Source organism: Oryctolagus cuniculus, chromosome 21 (genome assembly GCF_051225735.1).
Source record: "Oryctolagus cuniculus isolate XC-2025 breed Fujian yellow rabbit chromosome 21, ASM5122573v1, whole genome shotgun sequence".
Classification (NCBI taxonomy): domain Eukaryota; kingdom Metazoa; phylum Chordata; class Mammalia; order Lagomorpha; family Leporidae; genus Oryctolagus; species Oryctolagus cuniculus.
The window spans coordinates 4,677,706-4,691,053 of record NC_142887.1 but is presented as its reverse complement, the minus strand read 5'-3'; the positions used below and the strand labels follow the sequence as shown (position 1 = coordinate 4,691,053).

Sequence of the window (13,348 nt, the reverse complement as noted above, 5' to 3'; positions counted from 1 at the left end):
TCTCTCACTGTCCACTCTGCCTGTCAAAAATAAAAAAAAAAAAAGATTTACGTATTTGAAAGGCAGAATTACAGAAGAGGCAGGGCTCTGAAGGCCGAGTCCTGCATGCCGGCATCTGGGTAGTGAACCAACAGGCGGAAGCGCTCTCTCTGTCTCTTAAGCAACTAAATAAAAACGTAAACATTCTGATGGACCTTTTCCCCTAGTCTTTCACAGCTTTCTTCCATCTCTTCACAGCGCTCAATCTGGATTCTCAGGTTCACAGCGCTCGGCACGCACGTACCGCGGGGTATTCTGGGAAGTGTAGTTCAAAGGCGGGACTTTCCTCCTGCGCAGGCGCACTTCTCCCTCTTTGGACGCGCTTTCTTCTGCCTTGCCGCTTTGTGAGGGCTGTGTGCGCACGCGCACTTCCGCTGAGGCCCGGCCCACTCCGCTCGGGGGACCGCACAAAAGCTCGCAATAGCGTGGGGCGTGGTGGGGCGGTGCCTGTCCGGGAGACCGCGCGGGTCACGTGGCTGCAGGTTGGGGGTCGGCGATGGTGGGGTAGCGGCTGACTCTTCCGGGAACGCCGTGACGGTTGACGGCGGGTGCTTCTCGCCGCAGCCGGTGCGGGGAGATCTTCAGGGGTCGTGAGGGTGGAATCCGTAGAAGGAAGCGTTTCAGGCTGCGAGGCCTTGGGTGCCGGGGTCCAGCCCACTGACAGTCCTGCGTTGCCCGCAGTGGGGTGCAGTGGGCACCCGAAGCCTTGGTTAGCAGCTCCCCGGTGAGTTGGGGAGCCCGGGCCGGACGCGGTGGTGCCGCACGTTTGGGGAGCCGGGGCCGGACGCGGTGGTGCCGCGCGTGGGGGAGCCCGGGCCGGACGCCGTGGTGCCGCGGGCGTGGGGAGCCCGGGCCGGACGCCGTGGTGCCGCACGTTTGGGGAGCCGGGGCCGGACGCGGTGGTGCCGCGCGTGGGGGAGCCCGGGCCGGACGCCGTGGTGCCGCGGGCGTGGGGAGCCCGGGCCGGACGCCGTGGTGCCGCACGTTTGGGGAGCCGGGGCCGGACGCCGTGGTGCCGCGCGTTTGGGGAGCCCGGGCCGGACGCCGTGGTGCCGCGGGCGTAGGGGGAGTCCGGGCCGGACGCGATGGGGCCGCGGGCGTGGGGAGCCCGGGCCGGACGCCGTGGTGCCGCGGGCGTGGGGAGCCCGGGCCGGACGCCGTGGTGCCGCGGGCGTGGGGAGCCCGGGCCGGACGCCGTGGTGCCGCGGGCGTGGGGAGCCCGGGCCGGACGCCGTGGTGCCGCGCGCGTGGGGAGCCCGGGCCGGACGCCGTGGTGCCGCGGGCGTGGGGAGCCCGGGCCGGACGCCGTGGTGCCGCGCGCGTGGCGGGCAGGGGCGAGGGCGCGGGACCGACTGGTTCTCGTGTCTTGGGAGGCGTTGGGCCGTGTTGGGGCGGCGACTCGTCAGAGTCCGAGACGCGGAAGTGGGTTCGGGGTCGGCTCGCTGCGTCGTCCTTGGCTGGTTTTGGAGCGTGACGGAGCCCCCTCGTGGGTCCGGCCGTGACTCTGCGTGGGGAGAGCTGGTGCGGCGGCCCGCTGCTGCGGCCCCTGCCCGGCCCAGCTGCGAGAGGGCGTGTCTGCTTGAGTGACCGCACGCACACCCGATGCTGACCGGCGTGGGGTAGGGAACCTTGGCTTTTGGTCATCTCTGCTCTGCGTGTACAGTCCACTCGGTTTCTGGTTTTTCATCTGAAAATGGAGTGATAAAGCCTCCCCCTTACTTCTCACGCGTTTGAGTCCCTGTGCTGTTGGCCTGAAACCCGAACCAGGTCCGCCAGAATGTTTCTGTTTAGTTACTTGAGAGACACAGACAGGTTCCGCCTGTTGGTTCAGTACCCAAATAGGCTTCGCTTGCCTATTTACTTGGATTAAGGATTTTTAGTATTAAATAATATGTGTACTTTTTCCTGTTACGAGAAAATGTAAAGTATGTACTCAATTCGGAAAAATGTTAAAGTAAAACTCGTGATCTCATTAGCAGCAGTTTCTACTACCATTTGGGAGCATTTCCTTCAGTCGGTGTATGTATCTTTTTAATATACTTTACCTTTTTGTTTCCTTTAAAAAAGCAATTTGGGAATTTTGCATGTGCAGTTTAAGACCATTACACTCTATTAATATTTTTTAAATATTTATTTAAAAGGTAAAGTTACAGAGAGGCCTTCCATCTGCTGGTTCACTTCCCAAACAGCCGCAGTGGCCAGAGCTGGGCAAGGCCAAAGCCAGGACCTGGAGCTTCTTCCAAGTCTCCTACAGGGCTGCAGGGACCCAAGGACTTGGGCCATCTGCTGCTGCTCTCCCAGACCGTAGGAAAGAGCTGAATTGGAAGTGAAGCAGCCAGGACTGGAACCAGCACCCATATGGGATGCCCACACCGCAGGTGGCAGCTTTACCTGCCAAGTCACAGCGCCGGCCCCTATACTCTATCATCATTGATATCTTTCTAACATGAATACATTGTTTTTAAAGATTTATTTATTTATTTATTTGAAAGAGTTACAGAGAGGGAGAGACAGATCTTCCATCTCTGGTTCACTCCCCAGATGGCTGCAATGCTCAGGGCTGGGCTAGGCTGAAGCCAGGAGCCAGGGGCATCTTCCAGGTCTCCCATGTGGGCAAGAGGGGCCTAAGTACTTGGCCCATCTTCAACTGCTTTTCCAAGGCCATTAGTAGGGAGCAGGATTGGAAGCATAGTAGCTGGGGCTTTAATTGGCACCTATATGGGATGCCAGCATTGCAGGTAGCATCTTTACCTGCTACACCAAAATGTCTGCCCCAGCATGAATATTTTATTCAAGTTGAGAGTTCAATTGAGTTTTGTCAACTGATTCTTGATAACTTTACTCTCTCTTTTTTCCTTTTTCCTTTTTTTTTTTTTTCTTTTTTTTTTTTTTTTTTTTTTTGAGCAAATAGACACACAAGCAGAGCTCTCATTGATTATTTCATTCTAATGCCGTTGGGACGAGAACCAGGAGCCAGGCACTCGAACCAAATCTTCTACATAGTGATGAGAACCTAACCACTTGAGTTATCACCTGCTTTCTCAAAGGGTCTATCCTGGCAGGAAACTGGAATCTGAAGCCAAAGCTGAGAATCAAATCCAGGCATTCTGGTGTATGGGGTGTAGACGTCTCAACTGCTAGGTCACACGCTTACCTCTTGTGTTTATTCCATATCCTGGTACACTAGAGGCCTGTCTGCACTTCACTTTCCAGTATTAAAGAGGGGTTGTGGACACAGGCGCTGGGGTGGAGTGAGTGCAGGCGTCCAGATGTGACTTCCTGACTCAGTCCGTCTTTGGGCAAGTTGCCGAACCTCTGAACGCTGTATCTCTTTCTCTGTGCTGGATGCTGGTACGTTAAAAAAGACAGTATGGTTTGTAAAATATTTGGAACATAGTAAGTGTAAATAAGTTATGTTTTTATTCTCTACCTTTCCCTGAAATTTCCTTAGAGCTTGGTGATGAGTGGAACTATGGGATGATCATGGTGGTTGTTCCTTCTGAAGATAAATTGAGAGCTTTCCCAAGGAGTGGCATGCAGGAGACTACCAAGGTAAAAAACAAACTGCTCTAGTTACAAGGGCCAAAAAAATTTTTTAATGATTAATTATTTATTTAAAAGGCACAGTTAAGGCATAGCTAGAGAGAGAGAGGCAGAGGCAAAAGACACATCCACTGGTTCACTCTCCAAATGGCTGCAACAGTTGAAGCTGGGTGGATCCAAAGGCAGGAGCTTGTTCTGAGTCTTTGACGTGGGCACAGGGGCCCAAGCACTTGGCCATCTCCTGCTGCTTTCGCAGGCACATTAGCAGGGAGCTGGATTGCAAGTGAAGCAGATGGGACTTGAACCAGTGCCCACGTAGGATATAGTTGCCTCAGGCAGCAGCTTTAGCTATATGCCACAATGCTGGTCCCCGTGGGCCAAATCTTTTCTTTTCTTTTCTTTTTTTTTTTTTTTTTTTTTTTTTATAAGATTTATTTATTTGAAAGGTGCAGTTACAGAGAGGTAGAGGCTGGGTGGGGGGTGGTTTTCCATTCACTGGTTTACTCCCCAAGTGACTGCAATGGCCGGAGCTGTGCTGATCTGAAGCCAGTAGCCAGGAGCTTCTTCTGGGTCTCCCACATGGTACGGGGCCCAAGCACTAAGGCCACCTAACACGGCTTTTCTGGGTGCAGTTAGCATGGAGTTGGATCAGAAGTGGAGCTCTTGTGACTTGAACTGGTGCTGATATGAGATGCCGGCACTACAGGTGATGGCTTGACCTGCTGCACCACAGCACTGGCCCCACTAAATTCTTAGGCATTTGTAAGTCATGCGTCATTTACCCGTATACTTTTGTGGAGTCAGCTTAAGTGTTCTTTCGTTTATTATGATTTGATAACATGTTATTGCTTTGGGTCTGTTCACATGCTCACACTTTTTATTTTATTTTATTTTATTTTATTTTATTTTTTTTATTGACAGGCAGAGTGGACAGTGAGAGAGAGAGAGACAGAGAGAAAGGTCTTCCTTTGCCGTTGGTTCACCCTCCAATGGCCGCCGCGGCCAGCGCGCTGCGGCCGGCGCACCGCGCTGATCCGATGGCAGGAGCCAGGAGCCAGGTGCTTCTCCTGGTCTCCCATGGGGTGCAGGGCCCAAGCACCTGGGCCATCCTCCACTGCACTCCCTGGCCACAGCAGAGAGCTGGCCCGGAAGAGGGGCAACCGGGACAGAATCCGGTGCCCCGACTGGGACTAGAACCCGGTGTGCCGGCGCCGCTAGGCGGAGGATTAGCCTAGTGAGCTGCAGCGCCGGCCTTTTTTTTTTTTTTTAAGATTTTAATTATTTGAGAAGTTACAGACAGAGGGAGAGGTCCTCCATCTGCTAATTCACTCCCCGAATGGCCTCAATGGCCAGGGCTGAGCCAGACCAAACCCAGGAACCAGGAGCTTCTTCCTGGTCTCCCACGTGGGTGCAGGGGCCCAAGGATTTGGGCCATCTTCCGCTGCTTTCCCAGGCATGTTAGCAGGATGCTGGATCGGAAGTGGAACAGCCAGGACTTGAACTGGCACCCATATGGGTTGCCGGCACTACAGGCTTAACCTTTTACACCACAGCGCTGACCCCTAGAATTGCTTATTAAATAGTTTTTGAGATTATGATCAGGGTTAACTAAAATATAGAAATTCTTTAGTGCCAAATTATCTGCAAATGAAGTCTTTCTATTCTAGAACAAGGCTTTTTTTTTTATTTAATAAATGTGAATTTACGGCCGGTGCTGCGGCTTACTAGGCTAATCCTCCGCCTAGCGGCGCCGGCACACCAGGTTCTAGTCCCGGTCGGGGCGCCGGATTCTGTCCCGGTTGCCCCTCTTCCAGGCCAGCCCTCTGCTGTGGCCAGGGAGTGCAGTGGAGGATGGCCCAGGTGCTTGGGCCCTGCACCCCATGGGAGACCAGGAAAAGCACCTGGCTCCTGGCTCCTGCCATCGGATCAGCGCGGTACGCCGGCCGCGGTGCGCTGGCTGCAGCGCGCCGGCCGCGGCAGCCATTGGAGGGTGAACCAACGGCAAAAGGAAGACCTTTCTCTCTGCCTCTCTCTCACTGTCCACTCTGCCTGTCCAAAAAAAAAAAAAATGTGAATTTACAAAGTGCAGCTTTTGTATTGTTGTGGCTTTCCCCCTCCAACCTCCCTTCCTCCCGCGGCCCTCCCTACTCCCACTCCCTCTCCCATCCCGCCCTTCGAGTTTCATTTTCAATTACCTTCATATACAGAAGATCAACTTAGTATATACTAAGCAAGGACTTCAACAGGCTGCACTCACACAACTGCACAAGGTATAGGGTATTATTCGACTAGTAGTGTTGTCTTTAAGTTTCATAGTAAAACACATTAAGGACAGAGATCCTACGTGGGGAGCATATACCCAGTGACTCCCATTGTTTTAACAATTGGCACTCTATTTATGACGTCAGCAATCACCCAAGGCTCTTGCCATGAGCTCTCTAGGCTATGGAAGCCCCTTGAGTTCACCAACTCTGAACTTGTTTAGTCAAGGCCATATCACAGTGGAGGTTCCTTCCTCCCTCCGGAGAAAGGCGCCTCTCTCCTTGATGGCCTGTTCCTTCTGGGGTACAAGGCTGACATATGCATTTATGTAATTCTATTTTTATTGTCCTTATTGGCTTGTTTGTTTCATATAGGTCTTCCATTTTTTTTTTTTTTTTTTTTTTGACAGGCAGAGTGGACAGTGAGAGAGAGAGACAGACAGAAAGGTCTTCCTTTTGCCGTTGGTTCACCCTCCAATGGCCGCCGCGGCCGGCGCGCTGCGGCCGGCGCACCGTGCTGATCCGATGGCAGGAGCCAGGAGCCTGGTGCTTCTCCTGGTCTCCCATGGGGTGCAGGGCCCAAGCACCTGGGCCATCCTCCACTGCACTCCCTGGCCACAGCAGAGAGCTGGCCTGGAAGAGGGGCAACCGGGACAGAATCCGGCGCCCTGACCGGGACTAGAACCCGGTGTGCCGGCGCCGCTAGGCGGAGGATTAGCCTAGTGAGCCGCGGCGCCGGCCACCATATTTCTTATCAAGTATATTCCTGTGTATATTTTTTCTAAGTATGATTCTATTTTTTTAAGACTTTTTATTTATTTGAGAGGTAGAGTTACAGTCAGTGAGAGGGAGAGACAGAGAGAAAGGTCTTCTGTCTGTTGGTTCAATCCCCAAATGGCCACAGCAGCTAGAGCTGCACCGATCCGAAGCCAGGAGCTTCCTCCGAGTCTCCCACACGGTTGTAGGGGCCCAAAGACCTGGGCCATCTTTCATTGCTTTCCCAGGCCATAGTAGAGAGCTGGATGGGAAGAGGAGCAGCCGGGACTTGAACCAGCACCCACCCATATGGGATGCTGCGCTGTAGGCTGAGGAATAACCTACTGCACCACAGCACCGGCCCCTGTTTTCTACTTTTTAATCATTTTGTATAAGAAAACTGCCAGTATTCTACAGATAAGATTATTAACATGGAAAAAGTATTCTTTACATAATAGTTTAAAAACAGTTTTATATGTGACCATATGCTTCTATTTTGTTGAAAAAAATCACAGTAGGATTTACAAAGTACATGTCCCATGCTGTAGTGCCTGGAGTTAATTCCTGTTTTGATTCCAGCTTCCTGCTAATGCAGATCATGGGAGGTGACAGGTGGTAGCTCAAGTAGTTGGTTTCCTGCCACCCGTGTGACACGTATTGAGTTCTGGGATCCTGGCTTTGACTAAGTCCAGCCCTAGCCATTGTGTTTTTTTGTGGGAAGCTCTCTTTCTCCTCTGCAATAGTAATTATAACTATTATTTGTTTAGTGATAACTGAGTGCCAGTTATCTGTATATATTGTCACAATTCAAGGTATAAAGGAATCATTTCTTATATAACTATTAGAAATCTCAGTATGTGTTTCTGAGTTTGCGCTGAAGTCTTAATAACAAAAAAAAAAACCATCAATGATTCATTGGTTAGGTGCTACTTTTTAGTATGATATCGAGTTGAGGCAGTTGTTAATTTGTGTTTCTGTGGGAATAAGTTAATAAAAATTCTGTGCATTAATGTGAACAAATAACATGATTTTGATAGTAAATGCATAGCAAGAAAGAGAAATAACGTTCTGCTGAGTAGCTGTGGGACATGGGAACACGCATCGTTTCACTCGTGGTTTTCTGTCTGTGAAATAGAGATCATGTTAAATTACTTTTTGGGGTTATCTGAGTATGAAATTGTAATATGCTTACTATGATGTCTCTAATGTTAACTTACTGTTCATACCAGGTGCCACATTCCTTCTGATACTTTACTTGTTCCTAAGACTCCTACTTTATCCTTACCATTTTAGCAAATAAAGAAATGGAAGGCCAGAAAGAAGAGGAAAAAGAATCAATCATTAATAAGTATATTTGAGTTCTTCAGTTAAAACAAAGATTTTTGATTTGGTTGTAGAGAAATGTAAGCTCTGGCTGTTTAAAAGATAATGGTGCTGAAATTTTTTTTTTTTTTAATTTTTTGACAGGCAGAGTGGACAGTGAGAGAGACAGAGAGAAAGGTCTTCCTTTGCCGTTGGTTCACCCTCCAATGGCCGCCGCGGCCGGCGCGCTGCGGCCGGCGCACCGCGCTGATCCGATGGCAAGAGCCAGGAGCCAGGTGCTTTTCCTGGTCTCCCATGGGGTGCAGGGCCCAAGTACTTGGGCCATCCTCCACTGCATTCCCTGGCCACAGCAGAGGGCTGGCCTGGAAGAGGGGCAACCAGGACAGAATCCGGCGCCCCAACCGGGACTAGAACCTGGTGTGCCGGCGCCGCTAGGCGGAGGATTAGCCTAGTGAGCCGCGGCGCCGGCGGTGCTGAAATTTTAAATGTAGATAAGTGGAGGATGGTAGCAGACACAGATTAAGCAAAGAATGTTGACACTGCCAGCTTCATCTAAGGTAAAATAGATTTTTTTAAAAAAGATTTATCTATTTGAAAGGCAGCAATATAGAGAGAAAAGGATTGGGATAGATCTCGAGATTTTCCATCTGCTGGTTCACTCCCCCGATGGCTGCCATGGCAAGAGCTAAGCCAGGCCAAAGCCAGGAGCTAGGAGCTTCATCTGGGTCTCCCACATGAGTAGCAGGGGCCCAAGTACTTCCTCCGTGGCTTTTCCTAGGTCAGTAGCAGGGAGCTAGTTCGGAAGTGGAGCAGCTGGGACACAAACTGGAGCCTACATGGGATGCCAGCACTGCAGGCAGCTGCTGCACTTGCTATGCCACAATGCTAGCCCCTGATGTAGAAGATTTTAATTAGGAAAGTGGTGCTCAGTAGGATGAAGTTTGTTTTTGCCAAAATGGTTGATGGAAGCTCCTACCTGTTTTGACAGGAATCATAGATGTTTTGAAAAATGCCGTCTAGCTAAGATAGTTCTTTTTCTTCACAGCCTTTCAGTGTCCGCAGTGAACTTTGAATGATTCTTTTACGTATTTTATTTGATATTTCTTGTATCTGTTTATGGACTTTCCTGTTCCCTGTTTCTGTCTCTGAGAAGCTTACATAGGAAACATTCTCTGGTCTTAGATGATCGTGAATTCCTATTTCCTAGCAACAGAGGAAGAGATTTAAGGTGCAGTGGGAACATGCGAGATGAAGTGCTTTTGTCCTTGTGTCCACAGATCCTGATTCCCTTCAGATAAGCCTGCTCCTCTGAGATAAGAAAGGAGTTCGTGCAACCAGAAATTTGTTCTTAATGCAGATGACCTAGCCAAGACCTCACTCCAGAGCTTTGGAGCAGAGGCAGAAGAGACAGAAGAGAAGAGAATCATCTCACATCGGCAACATAAAATGACCACTCCACAGGTGAGTTGCTTGTTTATTCCTTGTTAGAAGATTGGAAGAGGGCCGACGCCGCGGCTCACTAGGCTAATCCTCTGCCTTGCGGCGCCAGCACATGGGGTTCTAGTCCTGGTCAGGGCGCCGGATTCTGTCCCGGTTGCCCCTCTTCCAGGCCAGCTCTCTGCTGTGGCCCGGGAGTGCAGTGGAGGATGGCCCAGGTGCTTGGGCCCTGCACCCCATGGGAGACCAGGAGAAGCACCTGGCTCCTGCCACCGGATCAGCGCGGTGCACCAGCCGTGGCAGCCACTGGAGGGTGAACCAACGGCAATGGAAGACCTTTCTCTCTCTCTCTCTCTCGCTGTCCACTCTGCCTGTTAAAAAAAAAAAAAATTGGAAGAGATATATACATCTTCCAGTGGAAAAGAACATGTAAATAGCTAAGACAGTGAAGGAAAATAGCGTCAGCACAGAAGGTCAAGATGGGGGCAGAATTGGAGCACTGAGGCATTAATTCTGTGGCCTTGAGACGTTCTTAAAGTTTGAATGTTTATTATCTGCAATATCCTGCATAATTATTGAATTCAAACTGGGAACTTGGCTGAGATGTTTTGCGGTTGTAATAAGGAAATATGGATGTTTATATAAGTTGCATAATTCAAAGGAAAAAGCAAACTAATTCTTCGTAGGAAGTGAATGTTACTTGGTCATTAGTTACTTTATTCCCTCGATGAAGTCTTTGTGAATAAATGATTAAATGGATAATGTCCATAAGATAGACATAATAAATGCATAATCTTATGGCTTGTTTTCTTTTTTTAATAGTATTCCTCAGATATGACACAAAGGTAGAATGTGAAGCAGGACTTAGTGACATAATTTATTTCTTTTTAAGTTGTGAAGACTAATTCACATGCCAAAAGTCCATGAAGAAATAAAAGTAGAGCTTATTGAATTACTGTCAATAATTGCTGATCATATGAGACCAGCGCTCAGGTCAGACAGGAGGACATTGTTAGCTGCTGTGAGGGCCTGTACTCTCCAGGTTACCACCCTTTCCTCCTGACACAGCGCTCAGGTCAGGCAGGAGGACGTACTGAGCTGCTGTGAGGGCCTGTACTCTCCAGGTTACCACCCTTTCCTCCTGACACAGTGGTCAAAGTCCCTGACTTTTTTGGTAACCTTTTCTTTGTTTTCCTTTATAGTTTAAATGCAGTTGTTTGTTTTACCTGCTATGTATTTACTCATTTGGGTCTTGCATTTTAATTAAGTATTCTGTTCGTGAGAGTCATTGAAATTGCAAGGCTCTCTCTACTTAAGGTGCTTTTTTAAAGATTTTATTTATTTGAGAGGTAGAGTTATGGACAGAGAGAGACAGAAAGGTCTTCCATCTGCTGGTTCACTCACTCTCCAAATGGCTGTGATAAGCGGATCAGAAGCCAGGAGGCAGGAGCTTCTGGGTGTCCTACGCGGGTGCAGAGTCCCAAGCACTTGGGCCATCTTCCACTGCTTTACAGGCCATAAGCAGAGAGCTGGATTGGAAGAAAAGTACTGGGACATGAACCAGCACCCCTATGGGTGGAGGCTTAGCCTATTACACCATAGCACCGGCTCAAGGTAGCTTTTTTCCTTTTTTAATAGATTTATTTATTTATTTGAAAGGCAAAGTTACAGAGAGGGAGAGAGAGATCTTCCATTTGCTGGTTGACTCCCCAGATGACCACATTGGAAGCCAGGAGCCAAAAGCTTCTTCCAGGTCTTCCAAGTGGGTGCAGAGGCCCAAGGACTTGGACCATCCCCCATTGCTCCCCCAGGACATAGCAGAGAACTGAATTGGAAGTAGGGTAGCCAGGACTTGATCCAGTGCCCATATGGGATGCCAGCACTGCAGGTGGTGGCCTTACCTGGTGTGCCACAGCGCCGGCCCCTGAGGTACCTTTTAATATCACAAAATCCAGTTTTTCATTTCCAATTGTCTCATAAAATTCATGAATTGTTTATAGTTTGTTAAATCCTAATCCAAATAAAGTTCATACAGTGCAGTTGACTGATTTGTCTCTTAGTCTTTTATAATATATTGAGGTTTTTAATTTTTTGCTAGCCAGATCAGTTGTTGAAGAGGCCAGGTCATTTTTTCTGTGTAGTTTTCCACTGTCTATATTTATTTATTTATTTGAAAGGCAGAGTTACAGAGGCAGAGAGAGAGAGGTCCTCCATTCACTGGTTCACTCCCCAGATGGCTGCAACAGCCTGAGCTGCACTGATCCTAAGCCAGGAACCAGGAGCCTCTTCTGGGTCTCTCATGTGGCTGCAGGGGCCCAAGGACTTGGGCCATCCTCCACTGGTTTCCCAGGCCACAGAAGACACCTGGATCAGAAGTGGAGCAGCCGGCACTTGAACCGGTGCCCATATGGGATCCGGGCACTGCAGGCGGCGGCTTTACCCACTATGCCACAGCACTGGCCCCTCCCATTGTCTTTATTTTGCCAGTAATATTCCCATAGTGTTGTTAATATGTTCTGTTGGGGCTGGTACTTTTTAAAAACTTGAAAAAATTTGTTACATGATTGTTTGAGAGGCAGAGTGACAGAGAGAGCACGCTCCCATCTACTGAATCACTTCCCAGATGTCCCTGAGCCAGGAACTCAGTCCAGGTCTCCCATGTGAGTGACAGAAACCAGTTACTTAGGCCATCATCAGTAACTCCCCGAGTCTATGTTAGCAGGAAGTTAGAATCAGGAACCAGAGGAATTCCTGTATGGGACATGGGCATCCTAATTGCTCTTAAACTGCTAGGCTAAATGCACACCCTGCAGTTCATCTTGAGGAAGTCATCAGTTTGTTTTGGTGTATCAAAAGAATAAATATAAATTTAATAATTGCAATCATACTGTTTTGTTAGCCTCGCTTTTTTGTTTCAATATTTATGTTTTATTTGCATTATATTGCACTGGCTAACCTTCAGGACAATGTAGACTGGTAATAGTATTAGGGAGAGGCCGGCGCCGCGCCTCAACAGGCTAATCCTCCACCTAGCGGCGCCGGCACACCGGGTTCTAGTCCCGGTCGGGGCGCCGGATTCTTTCCCGGTTGCCCCTCTTCCAGGCCAGCTCTCTGCTGTGGCCTGGGAAAGCAGTGGAGGATGGCCCAAGTGCTTGGGTCCTGCACCCCATGGGAGACCAGGAGAAGCACCTGGCTCCTGCCATCGGATCAGCGCGGTGCGCCAGCCGCAGCGGCCATTGGAGGATGAACCAACGGCAAAAGGAAGACGTTTCTGTCTCTCTCTCTCACTGTCCACTCTGCCTGTCAGAAAAAAGAAATAGTATTAGGGAGCATCATTTTTTTTTTTTTTTAAGATTTATTTATTTGAAAGTCAGTTATACTGAGAGAGAAGGAGAGGCAGAAAGAGAGAGAGGTCTTCCATCTGCTGGTTTACTCCCCAGTTGGCCGCAACAGCTGGAGCTGTGCCAATCTGAAGCCAGGAGCCAGGAGCTTCTTCTGGGTCTCCCACACAGGTGCAGAGGCCCAAGGACTTGGGCCATGTTCTGCTGCTTTCCTGGGCCACAGCAGAGAGGTGGATTGGAAGTGGAGCAGCCAGGATTCAAACCACCGCCCGTATGGGATGCTGGCAGTGTTGGCGGCGGCTTTACCTGCTGTGCCACAGCACTGGCCCCAGGGAGCATCTTTGTCTTACAATTCTGCCTGCACTGTCTAATGTGGAACTACTGCAGTTCCATTTTGGTGTTAACCGCCCAGAGATAACCACTGCTAATTGCTGGTTAAGGGCACAGTTCTCACTGAAGTTGCCAGTTGCAAGTTTGGGGATCCCCAGAGCTGAACAACAGGCTACACATTCAGAGGAATTCCTTTGATCCTCTCAATTTGATAATTTTCTAGAGCAACCCATAAAACTCAGGAAAGCATTGTACATAGGATTGCAGTTTCATTATTAAGGATGTAAATCAGCCAAATGATTCAGTAGATGCAGCAAA

The 13,348-nt window shown here is 49.4% G+C and overlaps 1 protein-coding gene across 9 annotated transcripts in view; it reads left to right on the top strand.

The window, feature by feature from the left end:
• The first annotated feature begins 331 nt into the window (after positions 1-331).
• ZNF84 (zinc finger protein 84) overlaps positions 332-13,348 on the top strand; it is a 33,926-nt gene continuing 20,909 nt past the window's right edge. For 5 of the 9 annotated variants that reach the window (XR_016227476.1, XM_089323516.1, XM_051836889.3 and 2 more), the window contains exons 1-3: positions 351-763; positions 3,491-3,591; positions 9,200-9,383. Coding sequence is in view for 7 of the 9 variants with exons in the window: in XM_089323516.1 (XP_089179642.1) it covers positions 9,369-9,383 (15 nt within the window). In the remaining 2 variants the exon portion in view is untranslated. Of the gene's footprint in view, positions 764-3,490; positions 3,592-9,199; positions 9,384-13,348 lie in introns of all 9 variants that reach the window. The other 4 variants (XR_016227477.1, XM_089323515.1, XM_089323517.1 and 1 more) reach the window with 3 other exon arrangements.